This window comes from Parasteatoda tepidariorum, chromosome 5 (genome assembly GCF_043381705.1).
Source record: "Parasteatoda tepidariorum isolate YZ-2023 chromosome 5, CAS_Ptep_4.0, whole genome shotgun sequence".
NCBI lineage: Eukaryota > Metazoa > Arthropoda > Arachnida > Araneae > Theridiidae > Parasteatoda > Parasteatoda tepidariorum.
Window position 1 is genome coordinate 90,558,581 of NC_092208.1, and position 22,253 is coordinate 90,580,833.

The 22,253-nt window shown below is 34.5% G+C and overlaps 1 protein-coding gene across 1 annotated transcript in view; it reads right to left on the minus strand.

Annotated features, from left to right (window-relative positions):
* Window positions 1–512: 512 nt before the first annotated feature.
* LOC107452391 (uncharacterized) overlaps window positions 513–22,253 on the minus strand; it is a 59,780-nt gene continuing 38,039 nt past the window's right edge. The window contains exons 16-22 of the mRNA XM_016068853.4: window positions 20,243–20,369; window positions 11,770–11,881; window positions 10,942–11,077; window positions 9,179–9,289; window positions 6,279–6,397; window positions 4,368–4,488; window positions 513–1,444 (exon numbers count right to left, since the gene is read on the minus strand). Of these exons, the coding sequence (XP_015924339.2) occupies window positions 1,253–1,444; window positions 4,368–4,488; window positions 6,279–6,397; window positions 9,179–9,289; window positions 10,942–11,077; window positions 11,770–11,881; window positions 20,243–20,369 (918 nt within the window). The 3' untranslated portion in view covers window positions 513–1,252. The remainder of the gene's footprint in view (window positions 1,445–4,367; window positions 4,489–6,278; window positions 6,398–9,178; window positions 9,290–10,941; window positions 11,078–11,769; window positions 11,882–20,242; window positions 20,370–22,253) is intronic.

Here is a 22,253-nt window from a genome sequence, read left to right on the forward strand (position 1 = left end):
ACTCAGTTGAATATTGGTAGTCGTAAAATCAGAATTGGATCAGCTATTTAAAAATATGAAATACAATCAATGAACCCGTTTGCCTGTCATTTCACTAATCTTTTTTGTTTGAAGAATGGGCATCAAGCTCATGGATGCGTTAAATTTAATGTAATTCATTAACTAAAACGACATGGATAGTATTTTTGAACAAGTACCCCTGCATCACCCTTAGGTGTTAGATAGGTCAAAATGTGACTCCCAGAGAGTCGGAGTCATATTTGGTATTAAATGATAGTCATTTTTTTTCTTCAAAACATCAAACATGCCTAGTTTTTTTTTTCCATTCCGACATGCATTTCTCAATACGTCCATCATTGTTAGAAGTTTGTACCACATTTTTATTTAGTACAGTGCCATCTAATAAACACAATGTAAACTTTTTGTTCGAATTGGGGAACTTTTTTAAAATAAATCAGGATCCCTACTTGGATAATTGAAATTTTACCCAGTGACATCCAAAGGAGGCAAAATGGGGTTCGAATATGATTTAATCAAATGTAATTTTTATAAAAATATTTCACACATGTTTACATTCAATCAACCATCCATTACCATATTTTTTCAGACATTTTTTATAATAAATAATTTTGATCTAACTAAAACCGTAAATGATTAATTAAAAAAAAACTGAAAGGTAACAATTCTTATTAAATTAATACATTTTGATTAACTGGCTGATTCTCGGGCTCTGGCGATATCTAAAATAGCGGAGAATAACGCAAAAATAATAAGTTCATTTCTAGGAAAAGCTGAGTTCTCTGTTTTCTGTTATAACGTCACGGATTAAGTAAAAACTGAGATTTAACTGCTGAGATTAAAACAGACTAGAAACTGATTTCACTGCATGTGAAAAACTCACAAAGATGAATGAAAACTTGATTGGCGAAATGTTTGCGAAAACTCGCCTATCAGGTTATCAATTTCATCTCCGAATTCGCAGACACAATTTTTTTGTATGCAGTGAAAATAGCACTTTCAAAGTTTTGCACAAATCACGCCATTAGGGCGCCATCTATCGATGAACTTACTTAATGACATGTCTGGATGAGCGAATTGCTACGCGGCGATAATACAAAGAATTGAAATCCAAATGATTCGCTTCATAAGGTCTGGATTAAGTATACTATGAACGTCGTCATAAGATATAGAGATCTTGTTGATACAAACTGATAAAAATATCTTGAAAAATGTTTGTCAAATATCACAATATTCAGGAGAAGCGGGAAAAATAGAAGTTGAGAGCCCTGTTCACGTCATAGTCAGCTGCTAGTCCTACCCTCACCAGCTCTTCCCTAGGTACAGACTCTCCCACTATATCACGCAATTGAGCTACACATGCCTCTAGGAGTGCAGAATCATGGGTCAATTCTTCCAGGGAGCTGGAGTCCGAAGCGCCACCTTCCTGAAAGGCAAAACATTTTCTTTAAAATTTCATTTTCTTTTAGTCCTTTCATTTCATTTAGTTCAGCGAGGGTAGAATCTCGCCATTAGATACCGGTAAGGATGTCAACGTTTATAGTGCTCCTGATTGGCTGTGGAAAAATGACATTTGTTTATGTTAGCAACTGTTCTTTCCCTCCTATTTAGATTAAGCCTAGCCCACCACCTTCTATATTCTGTCACAAAGAAATATTTGCTTTTTTTTCTTACTTAACGCAGAGGCATGACGAAAGTCATGCAGAACGTAAACAAACTAACAATGCAATGAAATTCAAAAATACACAAAATAAAAAGAATCATGGTTGCAATAAAATACATAAACATGTAATAAATCTCAATTAAGCAAAAGAAGTAGAGAAGGAAGAATAATATTTTAACAAATTCGATACGTGATATGGAGGTGAAATTTTATTAACGTCGCGTTAATAAACGTTAATTTCTGTTAAGAAACTTAACTCGATCTTAGCTTGCATTATCCAGAATATTAACTCGCCATCCTTTTCGTAAACAGCCGGCTAACGCTCAAGTTCTGAGGCTATGTATCAAGGATCTTCTTCTTGAGTTGCAATGACCCAAATAAAATTTCAATCCTTTTCAAGCTAGCTAGAGTAGCGGAACCGAGTTTTTTTCCGCTGAAAAACGCTAGTTAATCGTTCTTCTTTTAGCGAAACTCCGTCTTGGCAAATAATGATTACTAGCAATTATGAACTTAATAATCCAAAGTAAAACTACACTTTGTTTCAAAAACATTGAATGAAAACAATAAAAAAAAATCATTTCTTTTTGCAATAATTAGGGAGATTTAGCGCTTTTACGTTACCTTCAGTACTCTCTCGTACGTAAGATTTGAAGCAACTGCCCGCGTTTACTTTAGATGCTACTTATCTTTACGTTATATTGGCGTGATTTACGCTACAAAGATAAAGCTATAAGCACGCTGTTTATAGCTGTTAAATTTTGTTTTCTGCTGAAGCCTACCTACGAACTAAAAACATGGACATGGAATGCGAATTTGTAGAAATGTATAAATAAAATACAGAAATGAATCGTGTGATGTTACATCAATTAGTTCATTCAATAAAAAAATAATTTTATTTGTCTTTGTTTAACATTTATGGTTTCCTAATTGCTCCATAAACTAAATATATTTTCGCTATTTTAAAATCATAAATTATATTTATATATTTTAATTATACAATTTAGTTAAAAGAAGTTAAATAATCAATAAAACGTGAATAATTTTTTTCAAAAAATATTAATGAAAATAATAATAAGCTGCTTTCGCCAATCGCTGAATTCATCAAAATCTATCAAATTTTTCTGCTCTCGGAACCGCAGTTTTACGTAGAGTAAAGCATCTTGAATTGTATGTCACAGCTTTAAAACGTCGATTGTATTTGATTTTGTGGTCGAAGTTTAAATTATATCCNTTAAATAGCTGCTCGCCAGATTTTATTGCATTATAAAGAAAAGTAATTGATATTCGATTTTTGATTAATAATTGATTTATGTGGATAGTGGCATAGAATTTAGCATTGCGTCATGGTAAATGTTATTCCTACTAAGTGGAAGTAGTTGTTTTTTTTTTATATTATACCCAATTGTATGTCACAGCTTTAAAACGTCGATCGTATTTGATTTTGTGGTCGAAGTTTAAACTATATCCCGTGTAATTTACGGATTTTTGTAAAATCTCTTATTTTCATTGATATTTTTTCACGGGCGCATGTGCATTTCACTAGAACTGACTCACGCTCTCTAGAAGTGGAAAAAAAAAAGAATTGTTAAAAACGTTGGTAAAAGTTATAAAGGAAATATATCTCTATTGTTGAATTTAGTTTTTTTTTTCTTTTTCTAATTTTACTCTATCTTTTATTTTTGATATTTAAACAAGAAATTAAATATTTAATGGATCATTGATAGGATCAGAGTACATAATTATACGTTTCAAGAGACTTTGCTGTCCTAAAAAAATTTCCAACTCTCTGAACTCTTGAAACTCTTCCACTCAACCACAGGTTTCACCTTTTAGGAATCACTGAGCTAGGGGGTACTCAGATCTCTGATGGAGCTCCACACATGAGGATAATGCAAATTTCAGTCGTTTTCTAAACGTTACAAGAGCATAATTTCTTATATTTTATTCAGAGCATATAGAAATAAAATTTATCGTCAATCAAAATTTCGATCGTTATCTGATTAAATTTCAATTCTGGAGCACTGGGCTTAATAACGAAACATGTTTTAATCATTTCCTCACCATTACAAGCAGCATTTACGTCGTCGCCCTTAAAAGCCATATTTCCGACTAGCTAGAGCGCAAGCCAACGTGACTCGGATAGAGCTTTCACCTTCCAACGAGGTGAACCGGGTTTGAATCCCAGCAATAACGGGTCGATACGAATCCCGCACCCGGCTCGCACCGGCCACAGTGCTGACGTAAAATTCCTCAGTAGTAGACGGATGATGGGTTGGAGTCCCCTTGTAAATTGCGGGAGAGTTTCGTGGTTTTCCTCTAAATGTCACGCAAATGGGGCTTATTTCCATCAATAAGTTCTCCACGAAGGCGAATTTCTCCCAATATTTGGTACAGGAGTTTCCTTGTCTTCCGGATCGGGTTCAAAACTACAAGGCTACGAAGTTGAACATTAGTCGTAAATCCAAAATTGGATTGGCTGTTCAACGACCGTTTTAAAATAAAATATAAAAAAATATCATTTACTGCCAATCTCATACAATTTGCAGCTAGAGCGGAAGAGGAGATGGCTTTCATCTGGGCTGATACACTCCCAGCAACAATATCAAAATCATGAACAATTACTTATCACTAACAATTTAGTCACGTCAATCTTTCTCTTATGCGCGAAATAAATAAAAAATATTACCTCATTAGCTGAAAGGTTATTGGCCGAAAATAGTTCTTCTATGTCCAACAGGCTGGAGGACATTGAGCTCGGACTGTCGGCATTGAATAGTTGAGGACCGTCTTCACTTCGTTGGGAATTCCTAAAAATAACAGCAGATAAAAACACTTAATTTACGAAAATCCAAATTTTTTGATAAAACACAATTTTGCATGACAGATATCAACGAGAGAATATCACCTTATAAAAAAAATGAGAAAAAAAAGCATATGTTTCTTTGCAACTTTATTTACAAACTAATTTTAATTATATACCAAAGAATTTTACGATCACTCATTAAACAATGTGAGAAACCAATTAAAACTTTTTTGGACCAAATGTATGAAATTTCGCTCACTACGTTGTTATGTTGGTGGTTTTAAAATGAACGCATTATAAATCAACTTACTTTTACAAAGCATGGTAAAAACTTAAAAGAAAAAACATGGGCCTCAATCTATAGATTAGCTTTTCTGGGTTACATCGTTACACACATCTCGTCTTTAGTGGCCCAAACCTGGTAAGGGCACGCATTTAACTGAAGTACCACATTCACCCACATCAGGAAACGAAATTAACGGTGGTATAGAAAATTAATGTAAAAAAATATTCTCAGAGGTAGACGATCATGGGTTAGAGTGCCCTTGTCGTCAGACTAATCGTGGGAGGTTTTCGTAGTTTTTCTCTTCATGTAACGCAAAAGCAGGTTAGTTCCATCAAAAAGTCCCCCACGAAGGCACATTTCTATCAATACTTGATCCGGGAGTTACCTTGTCTTCGGAAATGGGTTCAAAATTACAAGGTTATAGAGATGAACATTAGTAATTGAACATAAGAACATTCGTAAAACCAAAACATTGGGTCAAATGTTCAATGATGGTTGTAAAATAACTTTTAAAATGTTATTTGTCTGTTTTAAACCACAGATAATTCTTCTCGGCAAGATGATATACAATCATCGCATTACTTCAAAGCACTTAAACTGTGGCTTTTTAAAAATTTTCTTTGGCTACAGAGCTTCGAAAAACCATTTTAATAACTTTCTTAACTCCTTTTCCCGAAGGAGGAGTATTGTAGCATATCCCTCTCACAAAACAGTTTGGAAGAAGACTTTGGCTGCTGCGAAACACAAGGCGCATCTTTTTAGATTGGGTTTCGAATTTTGCCCTTGCCTACGTAACATATTTACTAAAATGGATTAGCTTTCATGAATTCCATAAATTTGACTTGTTCAAAAACATTTTACTTTTATGTTGAATAACTGAATAAAAGTAAAATGTTTGAAAACATTTCACTTTTTAACGATGATAGAGAGAGATAACTCCTTAAAATAAATAAAATTGGACCACTTTTAACATAATTAGTTTTTTTCCCCTATTATCTAGAATTACAAACACACTTTATTTCCCCAATAATAAGTTTAAAAAAATATCATGCTTAATAAATAAAGACAGCAAATTGAAATCAATGAATTATACTAAATTTTGCGATAAAAACATTCCGTATAGTTGTTAACAGTGAATGACCGAAATGGGTGAATGTTGACAATCACATACTCGCTTCGGTAAATGTCCGAAATATATACTAGGTCTAGTGAAGTGCCTGATGTACCCTACACTGATGTTTCTTTGGTTCAGTGCCAATGCCCAGTACTAAGAACTTCGATGTTTTTATTAAACTATCCTCAGCAGACATTAAAATATTGAATAAATATAATAATATCAATGAATAAATTAATATAAAATAGGATACAACAAATATTTCGGACATTCACCAAAGAGAATATGTGATTATTGACATTCATCGGTGAAAGTCGACATTCCCATGGTTTTGGTCATTCACGGTAACAAAGTAATAGTTCAAAAAAAAAAAGTATCGATGACAGGCAGAGACCTTAAATCAACCCAAGTAATCATTTCTTCTACTTCTGACTGTAGTTCATCAGGCAAATCATAGAAAACTTCACTTTTGGCTAAATCTTTATGCATGGCTATGAATTCCAAAGTAGCTGTCTGAAAAATGAAAATGAATTGCATAATTCTATTTCTCTTCTTGCATGATTCAAACATAAATAAAGACTAAGGGGGATGAATGGTTTAGGTCCATGTAAGCTGGCAGAAATACGGCAGAAATTGATTTATTTTTGTCATCAGTTATAAACTTAATTACACTATTACCATATTATTTTTTATGTTTTATTAATTTAAATATAACTGGAAGATTACGATCATTTCAAATCACATTCATAATCAAAGAATCAAAATCTTAAATTTTTTTTCACTCGATGGATGGTTGACTGAATGTAAAAAATAACAAGCTTTCTAAAACCGGAGGAAATTTAAGAAAACTTCTGGTGCATTCTTTCTCTTATGTTTTGCCGTTAGGCGTACAGGTTTAATATTCTAGGGAAGTTTTATTATTGTAATTTGTTATTAATTTTACTATTCATAAGAGTTTCCTGTAATTTAAAAATTATAACACGTCGTGAGCATATAACAAGTTTTAGAAAATTAATATCAAAACAAAAATAAAGTGTAAGGTATACCACGTTTTGAGTATTATACCTTATTTGGCTATATTTGTGTAAAATATCAAAGTTTGATTTTTGGGTTGCATTGCATAGAGAATGCTTGCGAAGTCTTCCGAATTCATTTGTTGTTTGTTTCGTTGGAATTTAAACAGAAGGAATGCGTTATATTGTAAACACTATTAGTAAAATAATATTGGATGGAGCACTTTTTCAAGTTTCGGCGTAAAAATAACCCAGAAAATCTACTACGAATTTTAATCCTCACTGCCATCTGTGCTTAAGCTTAACACGGTCAACCATCGTTACAAGGCTGGGATAGCCTGGTTGGTAAGGCACTGGGCCCATGATCAAGGGGTCTAGGGTTCGATCCCCGTAGAGTAAATCGGGACTGATGCACGTTAAATCTGTCGATTCACAAAGTCTTCCATGTTCCCATAAGAAATCATACCCCTGAGTCTTCTGGATTGGTTCAAAATTACAAGTCTACGGAGTTGAACATTAGTAGTCGTAAACCCATAAAATAGCTGTTCAACGACGGTTATGAAAACCAATGCATACAGAATCTCCATGGCTCAGGGGATATAGCGTTCGCCTTCCAATGAGGTGAACCGAGTTCGAGTCGCAGCGAAGGCTGGTCGACACGAATTCGCATTCGGCTTGCACCGACCACGGTGCTGACGTGAAATATCCTCAGTAGTGGACGGATCATGGGTTAGAGACCCTTTTCCGTCAGGCCAACCATGGAAGGTTCACGTAGTCTTCCTCTCCATGCAACGCAAATGCGGATTAGTTCCATTAAAAAGTCGTCCACGAAGGAAAATTCCTCCCAATACTTGATCCAGGAGTTTCCTTGTCTTCTGGATTGGGTCAAAAATTACAAGGCTACGGAGTTGAACATTAGTAGTCGTAAACCTAAAACAGGGTCCGGCTGCTCAACGACAGTGTGTACTGCATAAATTTTAAATGTTAAGAAAGCCATCATTTATTAACTGCTATTTCAGTTTTCTTCGAAGTGGTAATATTTTATTAGCATTTAATTCAAAACATTAAAATCACAGATTATGAATTAGCAAGAATTTTTTAGGAAAAATTACTACTGCTCCGCCCTTTAATAGTTTTACCTAATCTAGATTCGTAACACGGAATTCCTTAAAATTTAAAAGTAATAGTTCTATTGGGAGTTTTTTTTTCTCGATGAATCTGTTACCTGATAAGCACCTACAACACGCAATTTTATGGAAAAGTAAATGTCGAATAAAAATGACTATTTAACAGTTTTTATGTTTAATTTTTCATATAAAAAATTCTCTGAAACAAAGGTGTTTCCTAATTTCACAATTAAATGATTAAGAAATGATTAACTCTTTCATTTATAGGCTGATCCAAATGACGTATAGTTTGAAGTGATGCAATTTTGTGATATAATCTTAAAATGGTGTACCATTTCATAACCATACAATTATTAATTTTTAACATAAATTTTTAAGCACTTTTTAATAAATCAAATGACATGAAAAATTAGATTTAGGATTTAAAAAAAATCTAAAATTTCAGAATACATAGAAATCAATTCAAACATTTTTGTTCATAATTAATACATTAATTTAAAAATTTTTTTTAATTTTATTGAAATTCCTCATTATATCACATTTTTGTCTTTGAGACAAGGCTTACAACTTTTTGGAAAATAATTATTATAATTTAGCGAGTCAATCAAAAGATATGAAGAGCAACGCGGCAAAAATAAAACAACATTTAAGTACCAAAACTTTGAACCATTATAGCGGTTAAACTGTAAAAACTAGCTTTTCGAAACTTCTCCTATTCATTCCCTCTAATTTTGGTGATAAAAATCCAAATTTGATGGAAAAAAAGGTATGTTTCTTCAGAAAAAGTGCATTTTATTGTTCGAAATACGCCTATTCCGGTCTTGGTTACAGTTAACTATTAACATAATTCAAGAGATTTCTTTGATCTTCTCTCTGTTTCCTATATATTGAGCAATATACTGAGATATTGCTATCACATTTTACAGAAAGAAAATCCGACCCACCATTCAAAAATATAAAAGTTTTTTTCCTTGCTGACAATACGTGTAAGCAATCTTAGGATAGGTTCATGTGTCAGAGATCATCTATATCAACTTAAATGAGGGCTTTCATATTGTTAATCAGTTAAGCCAATTGAACTTACGAACGCTCTTACATTTAACATGTACATTTGCCACCATGACTATTATAATTCCATTTGTGTGGATACTCACCCTAAGAGATCTGGCATTGAATTGATCGGCGATGCCAAGAAGAAACAGAGCAGAATCTTCGTCTACGAGGTTTTTCAAGGCTTCCTCCGATATCTGTTTCAGGCAGTCCACCTTCGAAGAAGAAAAAAAAAGCACTCATTTATTCACGAAAATTGATTTGAAATGATTTCATAAACGAGATTAAAAAAGCAGGAAATGAGACATGGAACTTTGACAGCCGTGAAGTCTGATGTAGATGGAAATTCACTTGCTCACTGTTGCTCGATAGCGGGTATTTTTGAGTGCTAAAAGACGCCGTACTAACCTTATGGAAATTAATTTTCAGTTAAATTGGCTGAAAATTTAATATGTTGCCGTTCAAAACATTCTGATCAAAAGTTCTCATTGACAGAAAAACCATAGTTTCCGAGATACGAAGCCTCAAATCATAAATAATAATTTTCTAATTCCGTCCTGACATTAGCATTAAACAAGGAAACTGAACAAAAAGTAGCTAATAATGAACTTTTAAATTGAAAGTTTAGATTAAATAATGATAAAGCTAGTAGCAGGTCAGAACGTCCAAAAATAAATGAGTATCTAGCAATACTTTTCTTCGCATTCACCTAAGCCAATGCTGCCATCTTCAAGCACCTTTCATCACAGTGATAGAGTGTTCGTCTACTAATGAAATGAACGGGTACCCACCACAGTGCTGGCGTAAAAATTTCTACAGTTGCAGACGGATCATGAGTTAGAGTCTCCTTGCCGTCAGGCTAATCGTGGGATATTTTTGTGGTTTTCCTAATATATAACGATAATGTGGGCGAGTTCCATCAAAAAGCCCTCCACGAAGACAAATTTCTCCTAGTACTTGTTCCAGGAGTTCTCTTGTCTTCTGGATTGGGTTCAAAATGACAAGTCTACGGAGTTGAACATTAGTAGCCATAAAACCAAAAATTGAATCTGCTGTTAAATGACGGTTATAAAATTAAGTCCACAGTGTCTATATTTCTTATGATTGACGCCCCGTATCTCGAAAATGATTCATTTTTTAAATTTGTGTCAATGAGAATTTTTTTCGCAGAATATAACATTTTTAGTCAATTTGACACAGAAATAAATTCTATAAGATTTGAGCTTGATCTTTTTTGGCTAAAGAACGGACCTTTGTAATATTGACTAGCAACTGCGCTCGTGATCTCTGATATCAATGTCTTTAAGTCTGAGGTAGAAGGAAATTCAATTTCTCACTGATGCTCGGCTACAAATTTTCATTTTGGCTATTATTTGGCTAAGTAATGGATTATTTAAAATCATTGTCTAGCAACTGCGTCAGGTGATTTATGATATCAATGTCGTGAGGTAGAAGGAAATTCAATTCCTCACTGTTGCTCGGCTGCAAACCTATTTTTGGTTATTATTTGGTTAAAGAACGGACCATTATAATTTCGTTACCTAGTCATTGCCAAGTGATCTTTGATATCAACGTCCTGAAATATGATGTTAAAGAAAATTCAACGTTCAAAAAAATCTTTCTCTGTAGCTTTGTAACGGGCATTTTCGTTCGTGAAACTTGACTCAATTGTAATTCGTCATTGCGCTAACATTTTTTTTTCAAATAAAGAGAACATCTTCATTTATTAAAAGTAAATGATAAAAAAACACGGTGTGGTAATTTTTCGCTCTCCCTATGAAGCATTTTTAAAGCAACATACTTATTTGACAACAAAATTTTTCTTAACACCGTAGAATGATCACTTCTTGCGAGTTGAGTAACTTACCTCATACCTATCAGATAGCTGCATGAGATCTGCCAGCTGTTCGGTGTTCAGTTGTCCAGTATCCACCTGTCCTCCGTACACATATTCTAGGAAAATCATAAAAAGCTCTGGGGTTGTGTCATGAACAATGATTTTTCTGAAAAGTGAATCCTGCTGTATAATATTATTAATACTTAGATATTGACATCATTGTAAATACAGTGATACCATACTAAATATTTATTGGTACCATACTAAATACAAATATTAAAAATTTTATGGCCTAAATATAACATATGCATTCTAAATATCATAAACCATGCACAGTAACGTGAAAAAAAAACGAACGTGGAAAGAACGTGCTTCCTCTAATCAGGTAGTTAGAAATATAATTGCCTGATGAGAGGACATCCTAAACACGTAGATTTATATAATTGTGCATGCTGTTGAACATAGCCATTGTTCTTAAGCTTTCTCAGCGCCATCTGTCGACTACTTTGAAACTAATTTTAAGAATTTAGTGGTGATTAAACCTTGTGATTTTCAAATCGTCGATCATTATCGGAGACCAAATATTTAAATGCCTCTCTCCACTGTTATCGATGTATCACAGTTGTGAGGATCCATATTTTTGCTATTCAACAACCTTTTGAGTGCGAAACAAGCAACCTTTTTACAGCAAACATAAAATTCGCTCTCAAATAAGTTTGAATTCTTCCCCCCCCCCGGCCTTTTCACGCAATGAATATATTTACTCTCTTTTTCCAATATATTTGAAATGTGTGTCGACTTTAAATACATCAACATTTTTAATAGTTTTTCATAATAAAATAAATGAATTCCTCTTACTTGTCTATGGATTCTTTCATACCACTTAGAAGAGCCTTCTTAAACCAATCACACCGAGACGCTATGACAATGCAGTGAGCTTTGATTTCTCTCGAATCTTGCCTCTCAGAATCTATCAGGAGGGGAAAAAAAGGAATCTTAAAAAGAAGATTGCAATCAGGTGGATCGGAAAGTATTTTTGGCGAATGAAAGACTCTTATAGTGAATAAATATTTTATTAAATGATATAACATTTATTCTAGCCCTTTGTTCGATCTTTCTGGAAGTAATTCCACGCTAATAAAATTTTTGTTCTATGCTGACTATGTTCTATGTTCTCCGCTTTCAGCCGGTTTATCTTTTCTACTTGCGTTTAAATTTTTACAAACCACACTTTTCTCCTCCCCAATGATAATGTGTTTCAAAAATGTAACATTTTTTGGACGTTTGAGAAGCAAATCAAAGACGTCAACGCACATGAGGAACCCATGTAGAGAATTTTAAGATTAAACCTAGACGTTTGAAATTATCATGAACGGTCGAAATCGATAATTTAATCTCTTAGTGATCTCACGAATTGTTTGCCTTTATTGGCTCTTCTTTAGCCTGAACTGGCGGAGTGCTTTTCGGGCATCTAAATCAAACTTTTGCCTGATCGAAATTTTGCAAACCAGTTTGGTCACTGGCGTTAACTACCGTGCATTAGAAAAATCAATGTAAGCGACAAAAAAAAATTCAGATTTGTATACATTTGATTTTTTTTGTATGATAAGCTCTACATGTAGCATAAATTTTTTTCTCCAAAATAATTTCTGTTTTATTATTTTTTTGAAATTCGGTTTTACCATTCGTGGCAATTGCAAAAGAACGAAAATAGTTAACAAGCCACATTTCTCTAACTCAATCGTTAAACACTAACTTGGTTTTTTTTTTAATTGCACGACAATACATCTACTCCATACATATTGGCTAACTTTTGTTTTTGCTTGAACAGCATTCATACCTTTTCGACAGTAAAAAGTAATATATGCCGAAAATGCTGCCTTTTACTTTCCTTGTTTGAAAGGCAAACTCTTGCATAGAATCAATCAAACTTTATTACAGGCAAGTCTTGTTATATCAGCTTTTAAAATATACACTAATTTATGAGGCTTAAGTGGCAGTCAAAATGTATGAGGCTTAAGTGACAGTCAAATGAGTTGGCAGTCAAAATGTATAACTAATTCCTGCTTGGTAAAAACGAAATTACTTTCCGAACAACTCAATACACTATAAAAGTTCATCACAACTTAAATTGCACTTATTTTAACTTAATTTGCATTGAACTTGTGGCGTTGCGGTCTGAAATGCGAAGTCCGAACTACGAATCTCTGACGTTGGACTACGTCACTTGCAGCCGATAATTGACGTAAATCTCATACCGGAATGGAGATATGAGTGAAGGGCGAAATCAGCAAAACGCGCACAGTATGTTTTGGATATAACTTGGCTGCCTCCCCACAGCTTTTCTCTCTCCCCGTCGGTTCTAGTTAGCAGTCTGGCATGTTCTCGCCGGTTACCTTTTCGCAGTTTCTTTCTATGCTGCTTCAATGTTAAAGTGGTTAAGTTTTATATATGTTAGAATGTTTTAGTTAAATTTACAAATTTCTTAAATGTTAATAAAGATAGTTATTTATTTAAACTTAGTGTTATTTATGAAGAAACCTATAAACCGTTCTCGGAACATTTTCATGTGGAAGGCTTTTCTAAAGTTAGATTTCTTTTTAGAGTTTAAGTGGGGACTCTAACAAAGATACCAAACAACCCACAAGTGGTGACCCGGACTTAGAAGTAGTGACACTCTTCTGAATCAAAGAATATGTGGAATTATGGATTACCATTTTTATTGAACGTGGCTGGCCTACCTGGTACGCAGTGAGTAGTTACTTCCTCGTTAATGTTTCTCTTTTTCAGAGCTGTGCATTGTGCCATTTTTATAGGTTTTAATGTTTCTATACACTAGTGCAATTTAAATGTAATCGTAGTGAATTAAATTAAATTCTCATGGACTTGTAAACAATTGAGTTAAGCAATACAATTTGAGTTTGAATTCATAAAGTACAATGTAAAATTGAATTAATGCTCACGTAAACTATTCATATTTTTTCTTGAATAATGTACTAATTTTTAATACATTTTCAAAGGCATTTAAATCGTTAACTTGATAGTATAATGGCCGAAAACGAAATAGCCAGAGTTGCATTTTGAGCTCCACCCGTTTGGAAAACCGAAATAAATTTATGGTTTCTTCAAGTAGAATCAAATTTTGTGATGTCAGGAATTGAAAAAGAATTAACAAAATTCCACTGCGTCATTGCAGCGTTAGATATGGAAGTTCTTTCTTATGTAAAAGATATCGTTGAGGTTCCACCTACAGATAATCCATACAAAGTTCTTAAGGAACGTATTGTAAAACATTTTACACAGTCCGAAAGTTCGCGATTGAGGACTTTGTTACAGGAATTGTATTTAGGTGAGAAAAAACCAACACAACTATTACATGAAATGAGATCGTTAGCTGGTAGTCAAATATCTGACGATGTCTTAAAAACATTGTTTATTCAGCGACTCCCTATTAATATTCAGCAGATATTGTCAATTAGTAAAGACAAACTTGATGATTTGGCTCAAATCGCGGATAAAATAAACGAAGTTTCTTGTTTCGGTACTTCAAGTGCAGAACATAATACTTCTTCCGTTGATTTAAAAAGGTTACAATCTCAAATTTCCGAACTTTCCGAGAAAGTTGAAAAATTGACTTTTCGACAAAAAAGTTACAATGGAAGTAAATTTCGTCAACGGTCTGGTTCAAGGCCTCGTTCGAATTCGAATAATGTCAATAAAACTTCGGAAAAGCAATATTGTTGGTACCATTTTAAATTTGGTAAAACTGCTAAAAAATGTGTCGGTAAATGTTCATACTCGAAAAACTGAATTCCGCTGCTGTTTCGGTGACGACAGATAGTGGGTTAAAGTTCAGTCGCCTCCACATATTTGACCAAAAATTAGGTTTTTAGTTTCTAGTTGATACTGGCGCGTCAATTTCAGTTTTTCCACGCGACCCACACATTCATAAGCAACCGACTACGGAGATAGCAATCTACGCTGCGAACGGAACAAAAATAAACACATACGGTTTTCGTAGATTAACGTTAGATTTTGGTTTAAAAAGGCAATTCAAATGGAATTTTGTTATTGCTGACGTAGTGCGACCTATCTTGGGTGCAGATTTTTTAGAATTTTTTGGGTTATTGGTGGACATAAAAAATCGCAAATTGATTGATAGTACTTCGAGATTTTCAGCTAAAGGTACACGGGTTCGCGGAAAATCGTTAGGTTTAACTACGATTTGCGGAAATACTGAGTATCATAGACTTTTGTCAAAATTTCCCGGTATTACAAATCAATCTTTTCTAAAGAGTCCTAAAAAGCACAATGCTACTCATTCTATCATTACAAGAGGTCCACCGGTTTGTGCAAAGGCTCGACGTTTAGCCCCAGACAAACTTAAAGCAGTTAAAAAAGAGTTTGACATTCTTATAGAACAGGGCATAGTTTCTCCTTCAAATAGCCCATGGTCTAGTCCCATTCATTTAGTTAAAAAAAATAATGATGAATGGCGGGTATGCGGCGACTATCGAAAGTTAAATTCGGTCACTTTAGAGGATCGTTATCCCATACCGCATATTCAGGATTTTTCATCTGACTTAGCTGGTAAAACTATATTCTCAAAAATTGACCTGGTAAAAGCTTACCATCAGATCCCATTAGACGTGGATTCAAAATCTAAAAGTGCGGTAATAACACCTTTTGGTCTTTACGAATACAATTGCATGTGTTTTGGATTATCAAACGCAGCGTAAACTTTTCAAAGGTTTATTGATCAAATTCTACGCGGATTAGATTTCGTGTTAGTCGCTTCCGCAACTGAAAGTGAGCATATGATGCAATTGGAACAAATTTTCGAGCGATTGAACTCGTTCGGTATTATTTTAAACGTCGAAAAATGCGTGTTCGGCCACCAGGAGTTACAATTCTTGGGATTTCTTGTTAATACTCAAGGTATTTCACCTCTACCTGGAAAAGTAACTGTTTTTCAAAATTTTCCCTTGCCAAAGACTGTTGAGGAATTGCGTCGTTTCTTGGCTATTTTAAATTTCTATCATAGATTTTTAAAAAACGCTGCTACTATTCAGGCCCCCCTACATGATCTTTGTAAAACTAAGAAAAAAAGGGATAAAACTCCGATCACCTGGTCAGAGGCAAACATTAAAGCTTTCGACGCTTGTAAAGAATCCGTTGCGAATGCGGTAACATTAGCGCATCCGATAGTAAATGCGGAAATTACATTAATGGTAGACGCTTCAGATATTGGCATTGGAGCAGTTTTGCAACAGATGTTGTACAACCATTGGCGTTTTTTTCACGCAAACTTACAACTACCGAACGTAACTATAGTACATATAATCGTGAGTTACTTGCAATTTATAGCTCTGTAAGGCATTTTAAACATATGTTAGAAGGACGAAAATTTTGCGTTTATACTGATCACAAGCCATTGACGTACGCGTTTTGTAAGAATAATGGTAATAACTCGCCTCGACAAGTAAGACACCTCGAATACATTTCTCAATTTACTACAGATATACGTTTCATTTCGGGAAACGAAAATTTAGTGGCAGACACACTTTCCAGAGTTTCTGAAATTCATATATCTGATAATATTAATTATGAGGAAATGGCACGTGCACAGTCTTCTGGGGATGAGTTGCATGAGGCTAGGAGATCAGAAGTTTTGAAGCTCAAACCTTTCGTATTCACGCCAGATGGTTTAGAACTACGGTGTGACACGTCCACTGGCAAGGTACACCCTTACGTACCTCAAGCATTTCGAAAAGTAGTTTTCGAAAATCTTCATAACTTATTTCATCCAGGAGTGCAGGCAACTGTTGACTTGATCCGACAAAGATTTGTCTGACATTCCTTAAAAAAAGACGTCTCGGAGTGGACAAAATCCTGCTTGCAGTGTCAGAAGTTTAAGGTTCAACGACACACAAAGTCTGAACCTGGCATTTATCCTCTTCCACGATGTCGTTTCAGTCATGTCCACATAGATATAGTAGGTCCATTACCTCCATCTAAAGGATACAGGTATTGTCTGACATGTGTTGACAGATATAGTCGATGGCCAGAAGCATTTCCAATGCCAGACCAGACAGCAAATACAGTGTCTGAGAATTTCTTTTCTGGGTGGATAGCTCGCTTCGGAGTACCAGATGTAATAGTGTCCGATCAAGGCACACAGTTCGAAGGCAATCAGTTCCAAGAATTGGCTCGATTTCTTGGGTGCGAAAAGAGACGCACCACAGCATATAATCCCGCATCAAACGGAATCGTAGAGCGATTTCACCGGCAACTCAAGAACGCTATCAAATGTCACTCTACTGACCGCTGGAGTGAAGTTCTACCAGTAATTCTTTTGGGCATTCGTTCCAGTTTGAAGCCTGATATCGGCGTTTCAGTAGCAGAGTTAGTCTACGGCTGTTCTTTAAGACTGCCTGGAGAATTTTTTAGATGCCATACAACTGATTTACCACAGTATCATGATTTCCTAAAGGTTTTACGGGAATATATGAACAGATTGCGTCCTGCTCCAACATCTCGCCACTGTCACAAAGACATTTTTGTGCATAAGGATTTATTATCGACAAGTCATGTTTTTGTTAGACAAGACTGCGTGCGCAAGCCCTTACAGCAACCATACGATGGACCTTATGAAGTGTTACAGCGTAATGAAAAATTTTATAAGCTCAAAATCAAAGATAAAGAGGTCAACATAGGTATTAACCGCCTAAAACCAGCTTACATTTTGAGTGGAGTTGACAATGCCAGAGAACTCCGTTCAAAACGCACTGTCCATTTTTTATTACCTTAATGCTTGCATATCGTGTTATGGTTGCATGCACAATTTTATGGTTATAACTGCATACATGGTTACTGTTACATTGTTGTAATTGTTTTTTTTTCGTCTTTCAGACTGGAGGGGGAGTACTTGTGGCGTTGCGGTCTGAAATGCAAAGTCCGAACTACGAATCTCTGACGTTGGACTACGTCGCTTGCAGCCGATAATTGACGTAAATCTCATACCTGAATGGAGATATGAGTGAAGGGCGAAATCAGCAAAACGTGCACAGTATGTTTTGGATATAACTTGACCGCCTCCCCACAGCTTGCTCTCTCTCCCCGTCGGTTCTAGCTAGCAGTCCGGCATGTTCTCGCCGGTTACCTTTTCGCAGTTTTTTTCTATGCTGCTTCAATGTTAAAGTGGTTAAGTTTTATATATGTTAGAATGTTTTAGTTAAATTTACAAATTTCCTAAATGTTAATAAAGATAGTTATTTATTTAAACTTAGTGTTATTTATGAAGAAACCTATAATCCGTTCTCAGGAACATTTTCATGTGGAAGGCTTTTCTAGAGTTAGATTTCTTTTTAGAGTTTAAGTGGGGACTCTAACAAAGATACCAAACAACCCACAAACATAAACTGCAATTAAATGAAAACCTTTATTCAAAACATACTAATTTATTTACAGTTATACTTACTTGCGGATACCGTGTTAAAAATACTGTCAATCATGTTGCCATCATGTTGTGTCAAAAAAAAAATTATCACCTGAATAAATTGCCGGAATGCAAAGCTTTAACTTCAAAGTTGGAAGACTTAAGAGGACGCCGGCAATATTTGTTTTAACAACATTAAAAATTTAAAATTTAGAAAAAAAGGGAGTTAATGTATATCGAGATAAAAACCAAGAACATTTAAAAGCTGAAATTTGTTTCACAAAATATAAAAATGCAAGCAAATTATAGCAGAATTTACTCAGGTTTGCACAGTGGGGAAAAACTCCGAAAATACATTGTTTGCATTTTGATATTTTTAAAATATTTTTTTCAGCATTTTTAGTTAACCTGAACTCACTTTTCTTTATACGTTAAATTTTAGATTAAATTACCACTGCAGGTGAAATAGAATTTATCATGAAAAGTTTTCCCCCGTTATGCAGCGATCTCTTAAACCTTTCATCATATAAAAACGAAGCTTCAATTACACTGCAATTATGTGTGTAGAAATGAAGTACTACAACAATAAAGCTAAATTATTGTAAATTCATTTGCTCTTTTTCATTGGCGGCTTTTTATAGATGATAAATTTAAATATTTCGGAGCTTTAGACACGTTATAAAGTTTCTCTTTAATAGAATATTCGGCCGGGATAGCCTGGTTGGCAGGGCATTGGGCCCATGTCCAAGAGGTCGTGAGTTCGATCCCCGTCTATTGTAGACTCCTCGTGTATAAAATATTGACTAGTGCAAGCCAAATCTGTCGGGTGTCAGAAAGTTTTCCAAGTTCCCACAACAAATCAAAAACTCTGGGGGTACTGGATCGAAGATTGAACATGCTGTTGTTCAGTTAAATATAATCTGCGGATGGATGGTGTGTGAATGTGTTCTGCCCGTAAAACGGGATGTGACTTGTATGTTTGGCAGAAGTCTAAGTTTTGGCCGCAGATGGCACCACTGGGAAAAAAGAAGAAGCGCACCCTCTACCTTAAAAGATAGGCTTCTTAGTGGCATAAGACAGCAATAGAATATTCAGCTTTTTAACATTTAAAAATCGGATAAGATGAAGGTTTCAAGTCACATTTTAGTAAGTTAAAGTAAAAAAAAGCTGCTAAAATTATAAAATACTAACCATGCATTGCCTTTATTTCATATCTACGAGCTTCAAACTGGCGAATTCTATAAATGCCTAACATTCATTAAGGCTTGTTATTGGATTGTAAAATTTAGTTTCAGCCTAAATTTCTTGCTCTTCAGTTTTATACTTTCAGATTTATAATCTCGAACTGCACTCAAATATTTACTATTAATTTGTGAAACATTATTTAAATAATGCAGCTCGGGCGTTAACGTGTTAAATGCGTAAATTTTAATATACTCTTTGTTCTACATTCTTTGTAAACAGAATAGCCATCTCAAGGTTACGTGATTTCTCCTCTCTCTTCATCTTTCCCCTCTCCATTTCCATGTTTTTGGCATAAATATTTTTTTTCCTCATAACATAACAATATATTCCAATCAATATATATTCACGTCATACCAATATATTCCAACCTAGGCGTACATATGTTAGGAATGAATCAAAGGTGCACTCTAGGGGGAAAGGAAAGATTCGTGAAAACCATGGTAACGGAGAGGATGAGTGAAGCTCGGAGAGTAAAGACAGCGTGAGACATTGGCATTTAATTATGAAACACATCTCTAATGAGATGAGGTTCCATAGTCTCCTTTCACTACCACTGAAAATAGCAAGTTCTTGTATCAATCCTTTCTATACACAGTAAAAAGGGAATTGTATCCACAAAATTCCTATGAAGTTAGATAAAAAACTTACCGAAGTTAAAGATTATCTCGAAACTCATGTCTGTGTTGAGACCCTTCTTCAGTATAGAAACCGCATTAAGTGCTAGCTTGCTCTCAGAAGCAGGAGGAGACTCGTGGAAAGACTTCACTTCCCGGCACTGTAAAAAACAAACATTCATAGATCAACAGATAAACATAACATTCCTCAGATAAACATAACATTCCTCAAACAGATAAACATAACATTCCTCAATGAAACATTCTGCTGATTTTTCCCTTGCGCTTAGATTTTATAACTGTCGTTGAACAGTCAACCCAATTTTAGGTTTATGACTACCAATGTTCAATTTCGTAACCATGTTATTTTGAACCCAATCCAGAAGACAAGGAGACTCCTGGATCAAGTATTGGGAGAAATTTGCCTTCGTGTGAGGACTTGTGATGGAACAAACTTTTGATGGATGGTCACATGGAGAAGAAAACCACGAAAACCTCTCACGTTTAACCCGAAGGTAAGGGGACTCTAACCCCTGATCGGTTTACCACTGAGGATATTTTACGTCAGCACTGTGATCAGTACAAGCCGGGTGAAGAATTCGAATCAACCAGTCATCGCTGGGATTCGAACCCGGTCCACCTCATTGAAAGGCGAGCGCTCTAATCCCTGAGTCTCCACGGGTCTAGAACTTAGAATGCAAAAATCTTAAATTGAGATCTATCGGTAGCCTATATTTATTCCGCACTTATTTCAGTAAAAAAGAAAAAAATACATTGATTTTTCCTTAATTATCAGGTTTTTTGCATTTATCATGATTGTGAAAAACCTTTAACAAAAACTTATTTCTGACAAATTTTCAGCAAAAAAGGTATAGATTTTTTTTGCAGACATCTCGATACCTACCAAACACCAGATCATCAGCCGACCGAAATAACTCTTCCAAACAAAAATAAAAGAATATGAAATCTCCTGAATGGTAGTGAATTTTATTTATTTATTTGAGAAGAAAGAGTTATTTTAGAATATTACCACCAAGGTATGTTTATATGAAAACTTTAGTAAAAGGCATATTTATTTGAAAATTTCAGTAAAAAGCATACTATGAAAATTTCAATAGAATGCACATTTATATGATAATTTCAGTAAAATACATATTTAAACAAAATTTTTAGTAGAAGTCATATTTATATGAAAACATTAGTAGAAGTCATATTTATGAGAAAACTCTTAGACGTCGTGCAAAGTCTGATCTAAAACTTCAAAACATAAACTTACATGCTGTTAACATTCCATGTATCAACTTAACATATTGCACACTTTCTCCATAAGTGTGCATGCAAAATATCCAAACCTCAATCGTTGAATTTTTCGGCTTTTTCGATCATTTTATTTCAAAAGCAACTTTAATTAGTCGATTCACACATAGGATTCAACATCTCCGCAATCCTCTTATTTTAAATCTAACACAGACAAAGAATTTTTTGTATAAAGCGTTAGGATAAATTCTTCTTCGTGGAGGATCTTCTGAATCAAAACAACCAATATTTACGTTAAGCAGAGTAAGCTGTGGTAAGTCATGAGAACTATGAAACGTGTAAAACATTTCTTTCCACGTTTCTTTCGTCAACTACACAAAGCGCCCTCTTGCGATGTCAAATGGTTAATATGTTGTATTTTAATGTGGTGAAAAATTGTAAAATTCCTGCTAAATTTGCAAAACACTCATATTGACAGGATTTTGAACTTATCTTCTTTTTTTTTTAAATCCCCGATACAAAATTCCAATTCCCAAATTCATTTATGAAATCCTCCGTAAAACTTCATTATTTCTTTATTTTTTTTAAACTGAGGACACCAGAAACGACAGAACTAGTTAAGTTTGTGATCCCCCAAAAGTTTGATGCATCTGAAAGTCAAATCTCCGAAATTCATCTGGTATAAGACATTACTAAAAATGAAACCTTTAGTATTCTCAATCAACTCAAATCAAAGTTATTTCATAATTAATATCAATATACTCACATAATTGCCACATATGAGGCTG